The sequence below is a fragment of the Callionymus lyra genome, chromosome 5, assembly GCF_982586985.1.
Source record: "Callionymus lyra chromosome 5, fCalLyr1.hap1.1, whole genome shotgun sequence".
NCBI classification, from domain to species: domain Eukaryota; kingdom Metazoa; phylum Chordata; class Actinopteri; order Syngnathiformes; family Callionymidae; genus Callionymus; species Callionymus lyra.
Genome location: NC_141822.1, coordinates 34682314 through 34700933, shown reverse-complemented (window position 1 = coordinate 34700933; position 18620 = coordinate 34682314). Strand labels below are relative to the sequence as shown.

Below are 18620 nucleotides of genomic sequence, written 5' to 3'. Positions count from 1 at the left end.
TGTCATTATTATTTTTTTAATGGACAATTCCTTAATTGAGCTCTGGATGTTTCTGAACGTATGCTTGGGGCTAAAATCTTGTTTACCATAACCACACCCAATCTGCTGTGATTGGTCAAGCCTGGAGGTGTGTCAAGCAGTGTCATCAATCCCGGAAGTCTCCACCTCCATGGAAATCATTGTATAAACAAAACAGGGTGTGATTATAGCTGGCTTGAGAAGGAGTGAAGCCATAATTACAACATAATGAACTCTGCTCTCGTAACCTCTCGTTGGCCGGGATTTCGGACAGGGACAGAAATGTATAAAGTAATAACTTCAGAACATCATCATGATGAGGGACTTACTGCATCTTGGAGACTTGAACATTTAAAACACTTGAGTGAGTCAGGAGAGTTGAGTTTTCACGTTAGTTGCCCTTTAAAATTCCATCAAATCCTTAAAAGATAAGTAACACTATTTCACAGCAAGAGTCAAATAATTACAACAACAACATTTTGACATTTAAATTGAAACAGGGGACGTTTAGGATGGTGTATATGAGTTTAAAACTGATTTAATGAGTGACAAGTGTTATTTAAATGGGGCTCGGATGCCGATATTAAATACCATCTCAATCTGATGTCTACCTGACATTCAGTGCTAACGATCGCACACCATCATGCACAAGTTTAGCTAATATCTATACTTAGCTTCCTGGTGTGAAGTCGAACAGTTTTCACAGTCTCCCCACGCAGCGTCGCTTTCTACAGTGTCAAGTGTTTATGCATGCAAATGTGCTCTTCAATATAGAGCTCTAATGGAGAGTGTCTCAGTTGTCACACGGCTCCACAGAGACCTTGACCGTGCTGTGACTGCACCGTGAGTCGCTGCCTAAATTAGATTCCTTCATGCTCCACTAGCCCCGATCTGTGTTGAGAACATTTAGAGAATTACTACGTATATACATTCGTCGGGCATGTTTATGAAGCATACTGTAGATTTAAGTACGATCCCCGCTAAGATAATATTGGCTTGTTGAGAAATAATAAACATAAATGTGATCTACAATGTTTTCCTGGAAAAACGTAGAAACGCTATATAAATTGAATTATTAGATTAGATGAAAAGAGAAAAAAAGAAAGGAAATCAAACAAGTAAAACAAAGTAAAAACCCCTTGGTTGCTGTCTGTGGTGCAAAAATAGTTAAGGAGAGCAGTAAATGAGTTTTTCTTATTTTCTTTTTTCTTATCTAAGATAACTATTAAATCCCCTGATTAATGATGTTCTCAGATTATGAACTATTCTTTTTTGCTAAAGGTGCATCTTTGTTGCTTCTTCTTTGGAACAGAAGACTGTTCGAGTCTGGTTCTGTGTAAGGTCTCTGTCTTTCTTCGTCCATCTTTAAAGATCCTCTGCTTTGCTACAATTGCTCTTTAAATCAATGAAATTTGCTGTGACAATAGGGAATAAACTCCTCATGCCAAAAACCTAATGATATATATCCGCTTTGCTCCAACAAGCAGCAGCACCAGAGAATCCCCCTTTGAACGGAATATTATCGCACATCTCTTGAGATGCGGGGAGAAAATGAGCAATTGGCTTGGAAAGTTAATAATTTCACAGTCTAATTCATTATTTAGTTGGCAACCTTTTTCTTGTGAAATTAGAGGGATGGCGTCTTTGTGAGAAGTTGAAGTGGAGAGGAAGAGAAAACCATCTTTTGCTCGAGTTTAGTCATTGGCCTGAGTGATGCTGTGAAACAATTCGATAGATCAAATATTGACGTACATTCTTAGATGTCTTCTTATGTCACTGAAATCAACGAACCTCACACAAATGAAGAAACGTGTCAATTTAAAGAATGATATGTACGTGTACCAACAGAAACAACCCTGAGATAACTACCTTTCAGGTCTGAAGGGTTTTTGCTGCTTCGCTTTGATATTGGTCTAACTAGGTCCTGGAAAACAATGTTTGTGAAGAACCATCTTTTGGAACGTCTAATATTTAGAAAGTAGAAGATCCACCAATTTAGTCAGAGCAGTGAAATATTTAATTGGACCAGGATGCTGTCAACTTAAAAAGATAATTTGGTGTTTCGTAGTACGTGAATGAAATCATTAAAATGTTCCGATCGCATCGACCCAAATGTGCGACATCCCATTGGACACTGGCGAGTACCCTTTCATTACCTCTCCAGCTCTGGTGTCAAACTGAATTGGCATCTCTAGTCTTCCGAAATTAAACTCTTATCCTGGTGTCATTTAAGTGAGGCAAGGGACATGTTGGAGGGATATGTTGGTGCAGGTGTGCCGGTTAAGAAGTAAGTATAATGTCAATGTTCTTTTAAAATTAATTTAACATCTGTTCAACAGTGTTTTATTTTGTAAATGGTCTGGATGATCACTGATTCACTTTAACAACACAATGCTTAATGTCTCTTGGGCATCTGCTTTCCATGTGAGTGCTCTTATACTTTTGCATTATTTTTCAATGCAGCAATTCTGAGATAAATATAAACAATAAAATGAACAAACTGTAAACGTGGGTTCAGGGGTCTTGGGTTTAGAACTCCTCCTGGAAATGTTCATATAATCCACATTGTACCTCAACCAGATCTGGTGTGAGTCCAGTGATAGTATCGTCACAGTGTACTTACTTACTTGCTTACAGAGTGAGTAAACTAAATAAAGACTAATAAATAAAGACTTAAATAGTACAACACAAAAGCATTGATAGCATACGTGTCAGAAGTTGCTATTTTGGCAAATTTGTCTTCGTGGTGGAAGACAAAACGACCAAATTTAGCAAGCACACTCCAGGGGTGAGAGGGAAACAGCGACATATTGGAAATGTCTGGCGGGAAGATTAATGAAAGGCACTTGATTGACATGAAGGCGTGAGCAACGCTAATGTGGTGCAGTAAGGCCCCCGAGTGAGACTTAAACCAGGGACCTTGTTATTGTGAAGTGACTGCCAGAACTCCTAGAACATTACAACACACTGCCGACTCATTTCAAGGTGAAAATAATGTGGAAAGGCATGGCAGCAATTTTCATCAAAACAGAAACAGAGCTGAAAGCCATTAATGGAGCAGCAGAAATTGCAGCAGAGTGCACTTTTTGTTATTCCCATAATAAATATGTTGTTGAGAGGTTTTATGACCAGGGTGTGTACACAAATTATAATGAAAGATTAAGAAAGAATAAAATATTAGAAAAAAGTTTACATTAGCAAGTGTAAATTGAGGGGGAACTTTCTAAGTTAAGTAGACCTGGTTAGCGAGAGCTCATGATTAAGTATTGATTTAAATTGAAGTTAGTATAGTCAAAATGCAACTCATACAAATTAAAAGTTTTCAAGAAATATTTGTCATGTCTATCCATGTTTTGTTTTTTTAAATATGTTAGTTTTGGCCATACATTCTTAAAGTTAAGATTACAAAAAGTTAACTTGTGTCAACTGTTGATGTAAAACCTACTTTGCAAGGCTCCATGTTGCTCCCTTGGTTCTCATCCAGTCTATATGATGTATCACAACAACTTACCCAGCCAGTGTTCTCCAGTTATCTTCCCGAATCCCTCGCGATAAGACTCCCAGCCTCTGAAGAAGTTGACCGAGCCGTCCTCTCTGCGCTGAATCACCTAAACATACCAAAAAAGCCGGAGAGACAGTGTAAGATTTTGTATAATCATTCATTTCACATAATACCCAATTGTATAGTTTTCAACTGTAATCAAACATTTTTTTAGCTTCTTATACAAGATGTTTTTAGAGGTTGAAAATGAGCAGAAAGGATAATGCTTATCATTTCTGATTCTCACTAATTGTTTTCTATTACAATGAACAAAATACTCACTACATACTTCATGTATTTGGTTATTTACTATTGATGTTACTGGATGCTGGGTTTATCTGAGTCATGTGTTATTTGTGGAAAATGTATTAAATGTTCATTTTTAATGCTTCAGCTCCACTTTTTACCAATCCACCAATGAATAAAGTCACTCTATGGTCCAAAAGTAGCCACATTTGCATTTTAGCTGATTTACCACTCAACAGCTAATTTCCCTTAGAATAAAACATCAATTTCAATTGGACTGTGAAATGATTTGGCTCCTATTAATGCTTTAAATCCACACAAAAATCTTTAAAACTATTTGCAAATAGATTATTATCTATGAGCGGCCATGTGAAAAATTATGAAAAAAAAATTACTTGGCAACAAAAATTAAATCCAGAAAAGGTGAAAAAGTATCAGGTTGTTAAGCACCCAGCTTTTTCTGTGCACGTATTACAGAAAAAGTTTGAATCAGCAGGATAAATCCTTCAAACAGCCAATGAAGGGCTCCGACTGGATATAAATTGAATGAGGAAACAGATACAGATGGAAAAGTTGTTGTCTTGTTGACAAGACAACACAATTCCTGGAGACAGTTTGTTCAGCATCCATCTCCTAATTCTGCACGCAATACCAGATGTCCCAGACTGCCGTATTTGCTGTCCAGACTCAGACAGACAAACAAACACCCTGCTGGAAATTTATCGTAACCGTCCTCATCCTCAAGTGTCTTCCCCGTGATCATCCTCGCCATCAACTCGTCATTATGATTCATCAGCAGCATCTGGGGATTTATCTCTGGAGAGGGGTGGAAACTCAGCACGTGGAGGGCCCTCGAAACTCTGTTACGATATTAGAAACATGGTACCGTGGCTCTCATGCCTGATGGTGGGAGATACTCTGTGGTCGCGTACAGAAGAAGACCCATCATTTAGTACCTCTTCTCTGCTGGAAGGTTTAGCTTAACTGGTGAAGTGACACGTTGACTCTGATTCGAGACTTGTCTCAATGTCAGACTTCAACTTTAAAAAAGCTGAGTCACCAACCTCTTCAATTCACTATCATTCCTGAAAATAAAAAGATGTTACTATACCAGATTCAAGTTTTAATTAATTATTATTACACAGCATTAATCATGGTGTTATCTCAGGTTCAAGACGACCCAAAGGCCCGAAAAAAAAAAAGTTTGTGGTATCCCTTGTGTTATCTTATGGTCAAGACCTCTGCCACTGCATATGTATTTCTGGAAGTCAGGAAGGCCGTTCACCTTGACTCAGAGGCAACACAAGGCTTAGGAAAATTTAATATTATGAAATTTGGGGTCGTCACAGCTCAGATGGTAGGGTGGTTGCTTGCGGTCTGAGAGGTTGCAGGTTCAATCCCAGCTACAGACGAGTTTGTGGCATTGTGTCCCTGAGCAAGACACTATACCCTGATGGCAGAGCCATGTGTATGTGTGTGTGAATGCATAACTGTCAAAGCGCTTTTTTTTTTTTGACTCTGGTCTAGAAAGGCGCTATACAAATAGACATTATTATTATTATTAAGATCGTACAAAACTGAAGAAAGTGAGGAGGGGTAGAGCATAAAGTTCCCACCTCAACTGTCTCTTCTCAGTGCTTCTCCTTTGTACTAATGAGCAAGTATCTGACCTATCTCAGAAGATGGACAGTGGAGAACTCATTGAGGTTACTATTGATCCATTTTCATCTTCATATACAGTAGAAAGTTAGGAGCTGTAGAGGCGAGTCAGGATGCTGGTTGAGGACAAGATTATAGTCTCTCTTGTATGACTCCATGGTGAAATAAATGTTGTTCTTTTATGTCCTGTTGGTTGACGAAATGTTGGAACCAAAGTTGAAGGCCAAAGTTAAGAAGCTTCTTGGATGAGTGGAAACGTCTTAGTACGTTCTACACATTCCAAATGCTTTTATCTTTATGATAATCATGAGCGTAAGGATTGATTACCAACATATACAAACTGTCGCTCTTTCCACATAGCTGTGTAATGACGTAATGAGCTAAAATAAAACAACTTCTAAAAAATGATGTCACCGGTCCACAGCCTCACAAACATGACTTTCACTTGTGATTGCTTCACTGCCTGCCCTTCTTGCCTTGTTCACCAAGCTTCAAGTTAATTCCACACCGGCACTACTCACCCAGTCTTCTCCACCTTAACTCTCATCTGCCATCCCTCACTTCTTTCAAACTAAGCTTTCAAAAAAATAGTAATTTGTGATCACACATCATTTAAATAATTGAATTCAGTGAAGGTGCTCTCGGTAAGTTTAGCTGGGTGAGCAAACAAACAAGCTGGGTGAGCAAACAATTACAAGTCGTGGCCACAATTTGCTCTGTAGTAGCACATCATTTAAATAAATAAGGCAAATAAATGTTCTGTACTTAGTATTAAGCCTTGACTTTGTAAACCAACACAAAAATGTGACGAACAAATCACAACATTGGGCCGAAGCCTCATGTTGAATCCTCTTTGAATTCAAGTTGTCATGTTATTGCAAAAGGTCAGTCGAGACCCTCAGAGGCAATTTCTCTGTCACAGCCAGCCTCTTTCATTAGAGCTGAAATCGCACGACTGTTTCCTGACAAGAAATGGGGGTCTCCGGAGAGAAGCCAGCGTCAACCTGCTACTGTGAATCACCGTAAGAAAGTGGCTAGTGGTCACACGACTGTAACTTTACAACAGCAGGTCAAGCGCCAAGCAGTTCAGTTCAGATTAGAGTTAACGCTGGAGCTCTGCTGGCCATGCCGTCCTCGATGTCCCACACTAAGGGAAGACTGGAGGGGGCCTCTCAGATTTAATTGCAAGTTGACTCCTGAGGTCAGGATCTTTGAGTGTGTATGTGTGTGTGTGTGGTGTTGCTAGCATGTGAGGAAGACACTGGTTAAACAACTGGTTTGCTGTGTCACTTTCAGGACATCAAGTGATCCGTTTGTTTCTTTTATTGCCAAAGTAATTTTCTTCTTTTCATTTCAGCATGTAGCCATTTTAATGTTTCACCTTTAACAAATAGCATCAGCATTTTTGTCGGTAGATGGCAACTAATTATGAGCTCAACAGTGTGTTTTATGTTTGTGGACTCATGGCTTCTCTCTTTCCCTTCAATTATCTTTTTTTTACCCAAAATGTTTTCATGGTTTTGGACGGGTTGGAAGCCACAAAAATAGAAACGTTGGGTAAAATTGAATCATATTAGGAGTGTGAATGGCCCCTAGGCAAGACATTGAATATATAACAATTTTTTTTAAAGGGGACAGAGAAATGGAGAAGGAAAGGATACTTTTTTTTTTTTCTTTGATTATTTTTTACTTTGAAACAAAATTATGTATACTTAATAGTGCTTGTGTGGAGAGACAGTATTTGCTGTGAATTCAGATATGACTGATTTGATATGATATATGATTTAAAAACATGTTGAATGTCAAAAGTTAAGTTGGTGAAATTAAATTGCACCGAAATGCTGTACTGTTCATATAACCTGATTACAACGTCAAATTTAAATGATTTTATGTTATAGAAAAAACCTAGAAGTTAGATTCCATAACATAAACATAAAAACATATAAAACCACTCAAACACATCAAGTATGATGCATAAACTAAGTGTTTTTTTATAATCAGATGCAATCATCGCTGCCTTATTGGTTGTTTCTGTCACCATGATCTGCTTACATTAAAGCAAACAACATTGATGATGCAACGCGGCCTCATGTCTGCTCTGACCTCGACCTTCAACATCCACAACATCCTGACTCTGAATCAGCCACGAGCCACATTAACAAAGAGTCTGCTCCCCGGTCAGGTCACTCAGAAATAAAAGGGTGAAATGAAATTAAAGATAGCTTTTAAAAGCTGCAGTCCGCTCCTAGTCTCTGAATTAGAGCAGATAATGAAAGAATACATCTGCAAAGTTATGAGTGATGAAGACTGTGAGCAGAAGCCTTTTTGTGGTGAGAGAGCAGATGGTGGGAGAGATTTTGTCCATAACTCTTATGAAAAATCCAATTGGGAGAATACATGTCAGTATATTATACACACTCTTGCACATCAGTCTTACAAACAGAACACACACCTTATTACAATTACTCAATAAAGTCCAGTCAAGTGCCTAGAGTCCACAGATGATTGAAATATTTGCCTGAAACATGTAAACAAAAAAACTTTTTCTAGACAATCCTGAAGGCCACTGATAGGGTTTATAATGCTCATCATGAATTACAGAAGCTTTATCCAATCTAGCCTCCAGTAGTGCCAACAACACAGTTCAGATTCTCCTGCACCTGTGTCTGGATTTGAGCTGGCCTCTCAGCAAAAAAAAACAAAAAAAACAAAACACTTGAATTATCAGTTTGGTTCAGTGGCAGAGCAATAAAATAAAAATAAAACGTTCAAAAGGAAAATTTTGATATTGTAAATATGTAAAATGTAACTTAATTTTCTAATTAATAGTATTTAATAGTTATAACTATGTTGTGAGATACAATAATGTTAAACAATAATGTTAAACAATATTGACAAGGTAACCTCTTAATATGGGTAAGACACCTACAGCACATTTTAACATTTCTAATGACATAAAATTCCATTTGTAATGCTTCTGAACCTTTTCTCCAATAGATTGTCAGGACATAATTGCTGTATTTCTATTCCCTACATTTGGTTTCATCATAGGTGGAACACTCCAAACCTTGCTGTGTTACCTTGTCTACAATTCACGTATCCACTTGAGTCTTTCTTTAAAAACCATCGGACCATAAATAGAAACATGATAAAACTTTAGTACCAAATGAGAGCCTCAAAAAAAGGTTTACTCAACGACCAACTTGGTGCTGAAGGTATCGATGTCTTCCCATTCATGGACAATCATTTCTATCATTTGCACTGTGGTGTCGTGAGGAGCTAGAGGCCGGAGTCATCAGTTACTGACTCGCCTTTGAAGGAAATCTATCCACGCAAGTTGAGAAAGAACATTCAAACTTTGCACAGGATTATCGTGAATTTATAAGACTCATAATAAAGTGCACATTTAGAAATGACAAGTCGTTTAAGCAATATTTCCTGGAATCCCTGTTTTATAGGATGGATGTACAAACTGTACTTAAGAAAGTCTTTACATACAATGTCATGAATGTTAGTCATTGTTTTCTCCATATTTATTTAGAAAATATCAACTTGAGTGACAATATCAGGAAAGTTCCCGTTTAACAATAAAATCCTTCTACTCCATAATTCAAACTCGAAGATAGAGGTAGTCACGTACATCATAAATATTCAATGTATTATTTACTTAATACAATAATGCAATATTAATGTGGCAGTATACATTATTAATACAACTCTCAGAGAGCAGACGGCATCTCCCACTGAAGCAAAACAAAGTCTGCGGTGTTCATGTTCTTCCTGACAGGCATTCGAAGTGGCTCGCTATGTTGTCCCGACTAAAATAAGGATAATGGGTCAATTTTAACACCGCTATTTTGTTAACGTGTGATTTCTCTGAACCTTCCAGAGCGCTACTCTTATGTGTGATTTGGTCTTGATTGAAGCTGCTCAACATTTGGTTTGAAGAGTCAAAACCACAGCTGGAGTTCAAATATTTGATGGTCTATTTTTTCCTCGCTTTACAAAAAACATCAGCAAGTTGGTTCTTAAGTGTATAAGCAATTATTCGAAGTTACGTTGTGTTGAATATATTGCATTTTGATATAATATATTTCCTTACATTGCAATACATAACGTTGTGTTACAGTTGGTCGGGTTGGTTGACGCCGTGGTGCTTTAGGTCATGTTGTTTGATGGAAGGGAATTTTAAGTTGCATGGTTTTAATGGTGCGTCTTCTACAACTAGTGGGAAACAGGAGACACACAGAGTATGTAAAAAACAATCTGGGCAGCTTTGACAAGAAAAATGCTTGGATCTAGAAACGGCAGAAATAAAGATAACATATTTGTCATTGTTTTTAGAATCAGAAACAAGTATTTTAGAAGGACATCTCACGTGGAGAAGTTCAGCAACGCAAGAGGAAGTAATGTAGATTAGATATAACTTCATTAATTCCTTGGGAACATTGTATAAGGGAGATATAGGAGAGACAGTGAAAGAAGAACATGGAAGAAGGGGATGATTGAGATGTAAGGACGTACATCTCATTCTTCGTCAGATCCACCTCAAGCATCTTGGGAAAAAGTATGGAAAACCCTGATTAAACTCATACAAGTGAAGCTGAATTTTTTCTTGACAGAGGAAAACGACTATTCTATTACTCATGATACATAAAATATATATTTTTGAACATTCATTAGAACTGGTGTCTTTGCCGGGCAATTTGACGACTAACACACCGCAGTGTCTTCAGAGAAACTGCAGCGTAACACAATCAAGCCAGACTGCAGACAGGCCATGAAGATAAAAGAAAGTACTTCTGAGCGAGTGAGCTGCTGCTGTAACATGTTTTGTCAGAGTGTCAGCAAGCCTCCGTAAAGCAAGTCCTGACAGTCGGAAGTCTTACCGTGTCCCCGATCGAGAAATGTGCGAGACGACAGAACTCTTGTGTCAGCACTTTTTCCTCATCCCAACACATGTCGGGAACACAAGACTACAAAGAAGTGTGAATGACCGGTTGCAGTTGCAACAAAGGTGAGAATGTGTGAATAACTATGTCTTTCTAATCCTTAATGAGAACGTCACACGATGATTGATTCAAGTGTCGTAATCTGAAGTTAAGTCTGGTTAACAAACAACCTAACTAGTCTAAGGTACTCTTTGTTTGCTGAGTCCCATTTTGAAGTATCTGTATATATGGACTTTATCCAACTCTAAGTAAACAGAAGCAAAGAACTCAGCAGATGACTTAGTGTTTGACTAACATTTTGAAAAGCAGGTTAACAGGTCAGCAGGTCAGTCATCAAGAGGCCACTGAAGTATCTCACACCCTCCACTGTGTATCCTCACACGTCATCACTCACAAAGGCGGTATGGTGTGAATAATCACTCTTTTTAATGACCGTCTGAGACAAAGCTGGCCAGAGGCCTCCACGCCACCCCAATCACACGATGCCGCCTGTAATCTCTGCGATAGATGAAGTCTTAAACCTTAAACCTCTGGCCAGCTTAATGTCAGGTCCCGCTAGCATGGCGGGGACAGACGGACGCACCGATTGGACAGACCGGCGAGGAAGTGAAGCGAGCATATCAAAGCTGATTTGGAGAGATTTGCAATCTGCGGTGGAAAGTGGGAAAGGTGCCAATAACTAGTTAGCCGACGGAGTGCGCCGCTGCGAGCTCACAATGTTTGTATGTTCGCTGCTTTGGCAGCAGATGTCGCTCAGTGGCGCCTCTCTGTTCAAACTAACTGAAGATAATTGGTGACAGCTTCTCCAGTTTATGAAGGCATCAACCAGAGGAGGGAATCTTTACATTAACATTATTCATACAATTGAAATTTGTTATAATACAATTTAAACTGCTAAATGAAAATGATATTGTAGGAATTAAGTAAAAAAAAAAAAGAAATTTAAGTTAAAATAACAAGTCATAGTCATATCTATAATAATCAAAGAAACAAATTATATCATTTGACCTGATGGGGATGAAGGAAGAGAACTAAACTGTGGTCCATTTCAACACAGAAGTCCGGTCCTGGGTATTATAATCCCTGTTTGACAGACTTTTGAATTCAAAGCAAAACTTCAACCCTGTATTTCAGATTAGCCCTCTAGTCAGACATCAGTTCCACTGAAACAAATAATGAACACATCAATCAGCCCCAAATTCATCCTGCAAGGAAAGTGGGAAAAGAGAAGGAGCAAGAAATGAACAAAACAAGAGTTATTGTGAACAGAAAAACGGATGTTGATTCAAGACTGATCAAAAACACAGCAGCGTTTTAGGAAAATCAATGAAGCGCTGACACAATCAGCAGCACTCGATGAAAGCGCTTGCAAATCCACCACATATCTTTCTTCAAAGAAGGCGGCAAACATCTGCCGGTGAGCGTTTCATAATCCTATCACTGAGACAGATGTGCGTGGACGAGAAGCGGCACAATCGTCTCTGCTCATGTAAATACTGTAACCTGATTTAAGTGGCGCTGAATAAACGGCAAACTTGATTTCTCTTATTGGTTAAGAAATGAGATTAATCCATGGTTAACACACTCACACATTATCACACCTGAAGCTGAGCAGGAGGTAAAAGCCAATTAATCAAGTTATTTAAATCTAGCTTTACTTCAATGTACGCTGACATGAAAACAGCTTTATAGGTCACACTTTACTAGAGACTTTAACCGACATCTTTCATAAATGTTAATTTTATAGTATATTAGAGTGTATTTGATTGACAAAAAAATATATGGTATTAAAGCCTTGGCTTGTTTGAAGTAAGAATGTAAAAAAAATAATTTCCATAAATACAATCAGGAAAATAGATGTAGTAATTCTATACAATAAAATTCATCTAATATAACATAAAAACATATTGATAATAAGATTGAGTAATTTTTTTTTGAATAACAAATGTGACGATATAATTTATTATAATTTGTATACACCGCAGTTTACAATCGTATAATTTGTGGTTAAGTGACTTGCTCAGGGAAATAAAGACTCGCACATGGAGTAAAATTGAACCTGAACCTGCTAGTCCCATGCTGACCGCAATCACCACCTGAGCTACTAAAAAAAAAGGGCAGCAGATACCCCACCCCCCAAAAAAAACAAAAAAAAACTGATTGAGATCAAAATTATATTTTAACAACATATTACAAATACTATAAATTGGAAATATAATGCATATAATAATTGTATTTTTGTTAATGTAAGTATATGTAAATATTTAGAAAACATGGTAACAGCAGAATAATTATATACTGTATATATATATATATAACGCTATCAGTCTTCCAACTCCTGCCACCAACCAGCCTAAAATATAGACATGTTTAATTTTTTCTGGAACAATTCTTCTCCTTGAGGCTTCAATAAAACAAGAACATTATAAAGGCAGTATGGAGGTATATGGATTTTTTTAAGCGTCTTTTTCGAGGAGGTTCGTCCCTGGGCACTTGAAAATAGTAGAACAATGAAAATAAAACTAATGAACTAACCCTTTAATAACATATGTATATTCCAGATAAAATTGTTTTTATTGATGACTAGATTTGAAATAAAATTAATGAAGATAATATAAAAAGTCAGAGATTTACATTTTAACATGCATAAGTAGAATCAAAACTAAATTTTAAACCCTATTGTAAATACAGATAAATACATATATAAATGGCCATGGTTAAATACTAATTCCAAACAATAAGAAGAATAAAACATAATGAGTGAAGATTAATTTCAGGGACGTCTTCTAATAAAAAATTCAACTAACAGTATTTATCATGATTACAGTTTTGGGGCAACGTGTTATGTAACTGACTGTTCATGGCCATTTTGAGTACAAAGCAGTTATTTAGATAATTAAGAGTTAATTTTAGAAAGCAAACACTGAATAATCAATTTCCAATTTAGCTTTCTTCACCACTGTAATTACCCTCCTGTTCTCAAAATGGAGCTTTTTCTGTTGCTCAATAACGCCTTTAAATCCGACAACAACATGAATCAACAGCCATTTTGAAGCCAGAGTCTTCACAAAGCATTCCAGGCGCTCACCCTCACAAACAGGTTCAATATTTCTATTTTTTCCAATCCAATAAAATAAAAACGATGAAATATTTAATAGCTTGTGAGTCAGAGGGAGAGAAAAAGCCTCAGACCGACACTTAAACACTCAAAAGGCACTCGCAGCCTCACAACAAGCACACAGTTGTACATTCAATTCCCCCAAACTTTTACATTTCACTTCTTAAGCTGAATTGTATAGTAGAGAGCTGCTGTGCTGTTTTTGATAAAAGCTCCATTTTGATAATGCAAAGCTGGTATATCTGCTCCAACGGTCATTAAATAATGAATAGTGCGGTCATTTTTAGTGCTTTTAACAAATAAAATAGTAATAATAGAAGACATTGCTGCAATGGAAGCATTTAAATGCCATTTCCAATCTCTCTGTCAGGAAGCAGGTACAACAAAACCCCAGAGGTTTACTTACATATTCCACCATGTGTGTATGAACACACTGCATTAAGGCAGTATTCCATCATGAATCAAAGCCTTAAAATCCATCCATGAATCCATTCATCCTCCCATCTTTGAGCGCTTAGCCAAGATGGGGTCATGGGGGCAGCAGCCAGAGCAAAGAGGCTCAGAGTTTATGCTCTCCAATTTCAAGAGAACACTGAAGAGTCCTCAGGTCAACCAGGAGACTTGTCAATGTCTAATGAAGTGCACAGTGTTATTTTAGATGTATTCTTTTTTTGTTTGTAATTTTATTTTTTACATCATCTTATCCAAACAAGCTGCTCCCTCCCTCATTGCACCATTCCACAGAGATTGTGTGGAGCGTTCAAAGCAGCACATGTGTGAGGCAACACAATATTCATCACAATACACTAGAAGCTTAAGAAATTATTCTTTCACTTGCTTCTCTCACTCCTTTTTTTACATAACTCCTGATTACATCCTGCAATTACAAGACAAATAAATGTTTAATTTCCATTCCACATTAAGAGTTGCCAATCCTTATCCATGCGGATAAACAAGCCCCTCAATGGTTGAATCTTGGATAAAGGTCTACCATGCACTTGTTTTCACTGAAGCTGCTGGTACATGTCGTTTACAAACACTCACAAGACCCGTGGGTGAGAGGGCTGCTGTGGGTCATTCTGCAGATGTGTGCTCTCTGCATGTGTGTGCTCTGATGGAGCTTCAGGCCACTAATAAAAGCTATTTTCCATTTTTTCTGACCCTTTCTGATGCCACCCTACTGCTGCAGCTGTCCGACCTTCTCCCAGCCTTGGGAGAGAAAAGTCCAATTTCCTTCAACAACCTGCCCGGTTAGAGAGCGTTAATCTGTGATCAACACAAAGTGGACAAGTCATGTGGTGGACCCTGACACGGCTGCCAAGTGTGCTAAGTCAAGCTTGATGGGAATTATAGGAATTCTGTTTGTATAGCCATCAACTTACGTGGAGGAGTGTAAGGCGAGACACTCATCTCTTGTTGTCCCATGAAGGTAGGGTGGATTGTAAAATAACAATGTTGAAATAGACCAAAATTTAAATACAAATATTTTCTCAGCATTAAATGTCACTTCCGTATCCAACGATTGAATGTTTCTAAAATGTATTATGAGGACCAGTGTGGAATAACTGACCAACAATGAACATGATGTCAACAATTGAATTGTTAGTTAGTTGTTTAGATCCTTTTTGTCATCTACTTTGATCAGGATAAGTAAAATACTTATGAGATACTTCAAATAAAATGGTGTTTAAAATATTTACTATAGCTGAAGAAGAAGTATGAATACTTTAGGGTTTGTGCACCAGTGCTCTGAAATGTTGGGGGGTTAAACCTGAACAATACTTTATGCTCTTCTGTGAGTCTGGTCTGGACGGTGAGTCATGTTCAGTTTGGGTGTGTGATATTTCAAAGACCCAAGTCACCAATTTGTTAGTTGAGTTAGGAACTTTGTCAGCATTCACTGGAAACCTTTTTTTACTCTTCTTGTTTTAGAGATAGTAGCTTTGAAATCAAATTGGAAAAAAACAACAATTGATTGGATTTACACTATCACTCTCTTGCGTTTTCAAAATAAAATCAGTGGCAACATTATTTACACCAGCTTTTTCATCCTTCATCCAGTCTTTTGGCAGAAGCAAAACTCCACATGCAAAAGGACTCATGTTGAAGCTTCTTGAACTCTGATGTGTTAAAAATGGGTCAGTAACAATCGTCAGCCGACAGGACTGTGGCGTGCACAGTCTCCTCCCCAAAGCGACGCCAGCGAGCATTTCAGGGTCACTCCAGTTAATGCCCGAGTGCTGGTGGCTTCAGGGTCACTGTTGTTGAACAAGCTGAACAATTAACGAAAGTACAAACTACCAATAAAAACACAAACATGTTTTAAAAGACAAAATAATTTACTTCGAAATAGTATGTTTATTCATTTATTCGTAAAGGATGATATTCATGCAAAGGGATAGATTTCCTTAAATATTTTCTTGTGTCTCTTTAAAAGGCACATTTATTTATGTTATTCTTAAATTAACCTTTATTGAGAATACATATAATATCCTATTTCTTTTTACTTTTAATATGTTTTGTTAGATTCTCTTGTGCACACAACCCAAACCTCTACTTTATTTGTTTGTACATGTGCAACAAGATGATCTGATTTTAACGTCTCTAGCTACATTTAATTAAAGGAAACTGTGCATAGGAGAAAACAATGCATTGTGAACACCTAAAATCAGTTCAGATCCTCAATTTGATAGCTCTGATTATTGCCAAGGTCTAGATTAAGTAACCATGCCAAAAAAGTTTCTACAAAAGAATATGGTATTGGTATTGTGTTAATTTAGATTGTTTTGCATATGCAGAACACGCTATCACTTCATTTAGATCATGCTGAACTATATATATATATATATATATATATATATATATATATATATATATATATATATATGAACTATTGTTTCACATGGCGATTAAACAAGGCGTGTCTCTCGATGTATGTTCCGTAAGAGGAGTTAAGGCTCTCAACTGAAACATGCCGTAACTGTCTTTTGCAGCAATAACACTAAAGGTCAATATTGACTAATCCTTCAGTTGTGTTGATCAATTACAATGGTGCTTCTCTGCTATTCTGTCATTACTTTTATTATTCCCACAGAGCTATCGTTTTACAGCGATCACAACAATAAAGCTAGCTATTATTAAAGGTTGTTGTGCATGGGGGAGTAATGTAATTGCTTTATCAGGTTGCGCTTTCCATCGTTTCCCTCCATATTCCAAATTCAGCTCAAATAATATCTTATACTGTGGTCCTGCCAGAAAATATTGTATGTGGAAGTGTATGCTAACAAGGCTGCAGCACACGCCTCATTTCTTATTTAAGCCCTAACTTTGGACTGACACTAAGCCACTTGGCTAACAGAGCTTCCTATATCCCTACCTGTCCTCCTTGGATCGCACAGCACTGATCTTTTAATGAGGCTCAAGTGTTATCGCAATCAGCTCAACACACCAGGCAGGATCACAGCCGCGGCGTTATCGCTTCAATCTGATGTAAATCGCTTTATAGGACAATATGTGCAAAGCAGCTCCTCTGCACCGGTGGATTGATCTTGCAGGATAAGTACAGGGACAAACTATATATACACACAAGTCTTACATATACACTCGCCAACAACACAATTGTCACTAATAGAGTATGTGCTTGAGAGTTACTGATGTTTGAAAACACCGTACACACAGCCATACGTCAATCAAACAGTTTCAAAGACATACAAAAACTTGCTAGCCGTAGCTAAGTGGCAGATTTTTTCTTATCATAAAAGGGCTTTTAATGAACATAGAGACATGATTTTAAACCCCAGCATGAAACATGAGTGACAAGACGGAAGTCGACTGTATGTCTGTGAAGGTGCAACTACACATAAACATTCTTTAAAACAACAAAGAAATACATTGTAATATATTTGCTACAGAAATACTAAAAATAGCTGAAGGTGCATATGCACGAAAAAACTTTTCGAAAGAGCAACAGACAACCAGAAAAGCAACAACTTAAAATAAAACAACTATTATCTTTATGCCATACAATTCTGAAACATAAACCAACATCCAACCACTTGCTTGATAAATAACATAGAAACTACTAGTGATGTATTGATTAGGCTTGTCAGGATGCCTTGTCACTAGAAACATATTGAACTAGTCAAACATACACAATTGACAAAATGAAAAGCAATGGAAAGCCACCAAACAACAACAATAAAAACAATAACAAATATTGTAATAATAGATCAAAAATCAAGTATTGGCTAAAAAATATTGAACAACCAACATATTGTAACATCCATCCAACAGTTCACAAACAAAATAACAAGTCAAACCATTATTTCACAAACTAAGAATCCAAAAATGGACCAACAACCTCGTTACAAATAATAACAGATGAAAAAACAAATAAAATATATATAACCAGCAAACAAGTTTCCATATAAACATAAAATATAGAAGGTCATCTATGATTCAAATGATCGCACAAAACAAAGCAAAATGCATCCAGTCAGCCACAAAACATTCCCAGACTCTGTGTTGATGAAATAGTTATTCTTAGACACCACGTATACTTTTGCGTGTTTCTCATCTAGCGAACGAATGGACGTCTGTATGAACGACAGCTCTAAATTGAATTCGCATGTTGCTTGCAGAGCTGCTGGTGTATATGATTGCCTTTGCTTTCAACAAACATGAAAGAATACATTTCCATATCATCCTCCTTCGCCAGTTCTGGAACCTAAATTGTTCCCAACAGCTTTTGGACTGGGCCTTAAAAATGTGTCACATCTATGAAAAGGTATTTTCATGGATGAAAGGATGGATGTGTTAAGAACATTTTCAAACTCTTCCAGTGCCGGCGGCCCTCGCTCCTTTATTAAGAGAAGCTCTCCAATCCCTGTGGACAAGTGCAATACACTTCAGAACAAACCCAAATAAGTGACTGAGCAGGAAGTATGTGTTTGCAGAGTAAAATACAAGTGAAGCACACTTCCAAATATAACTTCAAACGGCTCATGTCAGAGTGTTTGTTCACCTCGTCAATCCCAAAAGAAGAAGCGCTTCCAGAGCAAAGACTTAAACATCTACGTTTACTGTA

At 37.4% G+C, this 18620-nt stretch overlaps 1 protein-coding gene across 2 annotated transcripts in view; it reads right to left on the bottom strand.

The window, feature by feature from the left end:
- The window catches only part of fibcd1b (fibrinogen C domain containing 1b), a 112450-nt gene that overhangs the window by 31691 nt on the left and 62139 nt on the right, over positions 1–18620 (bottom strand). For both annotated transcript variants that reach the window (XM_087792141.1, XM_087792142.1), the window contains one exon: positions 3530–3626. In XM_087792141.1, coding sequence (XP_087648267.1) covers positions 3530–3626 — 97 coding nt within the window. The remainder of the gene's footprint in view (positions 1–3529; positions 3627–18620) is intronic.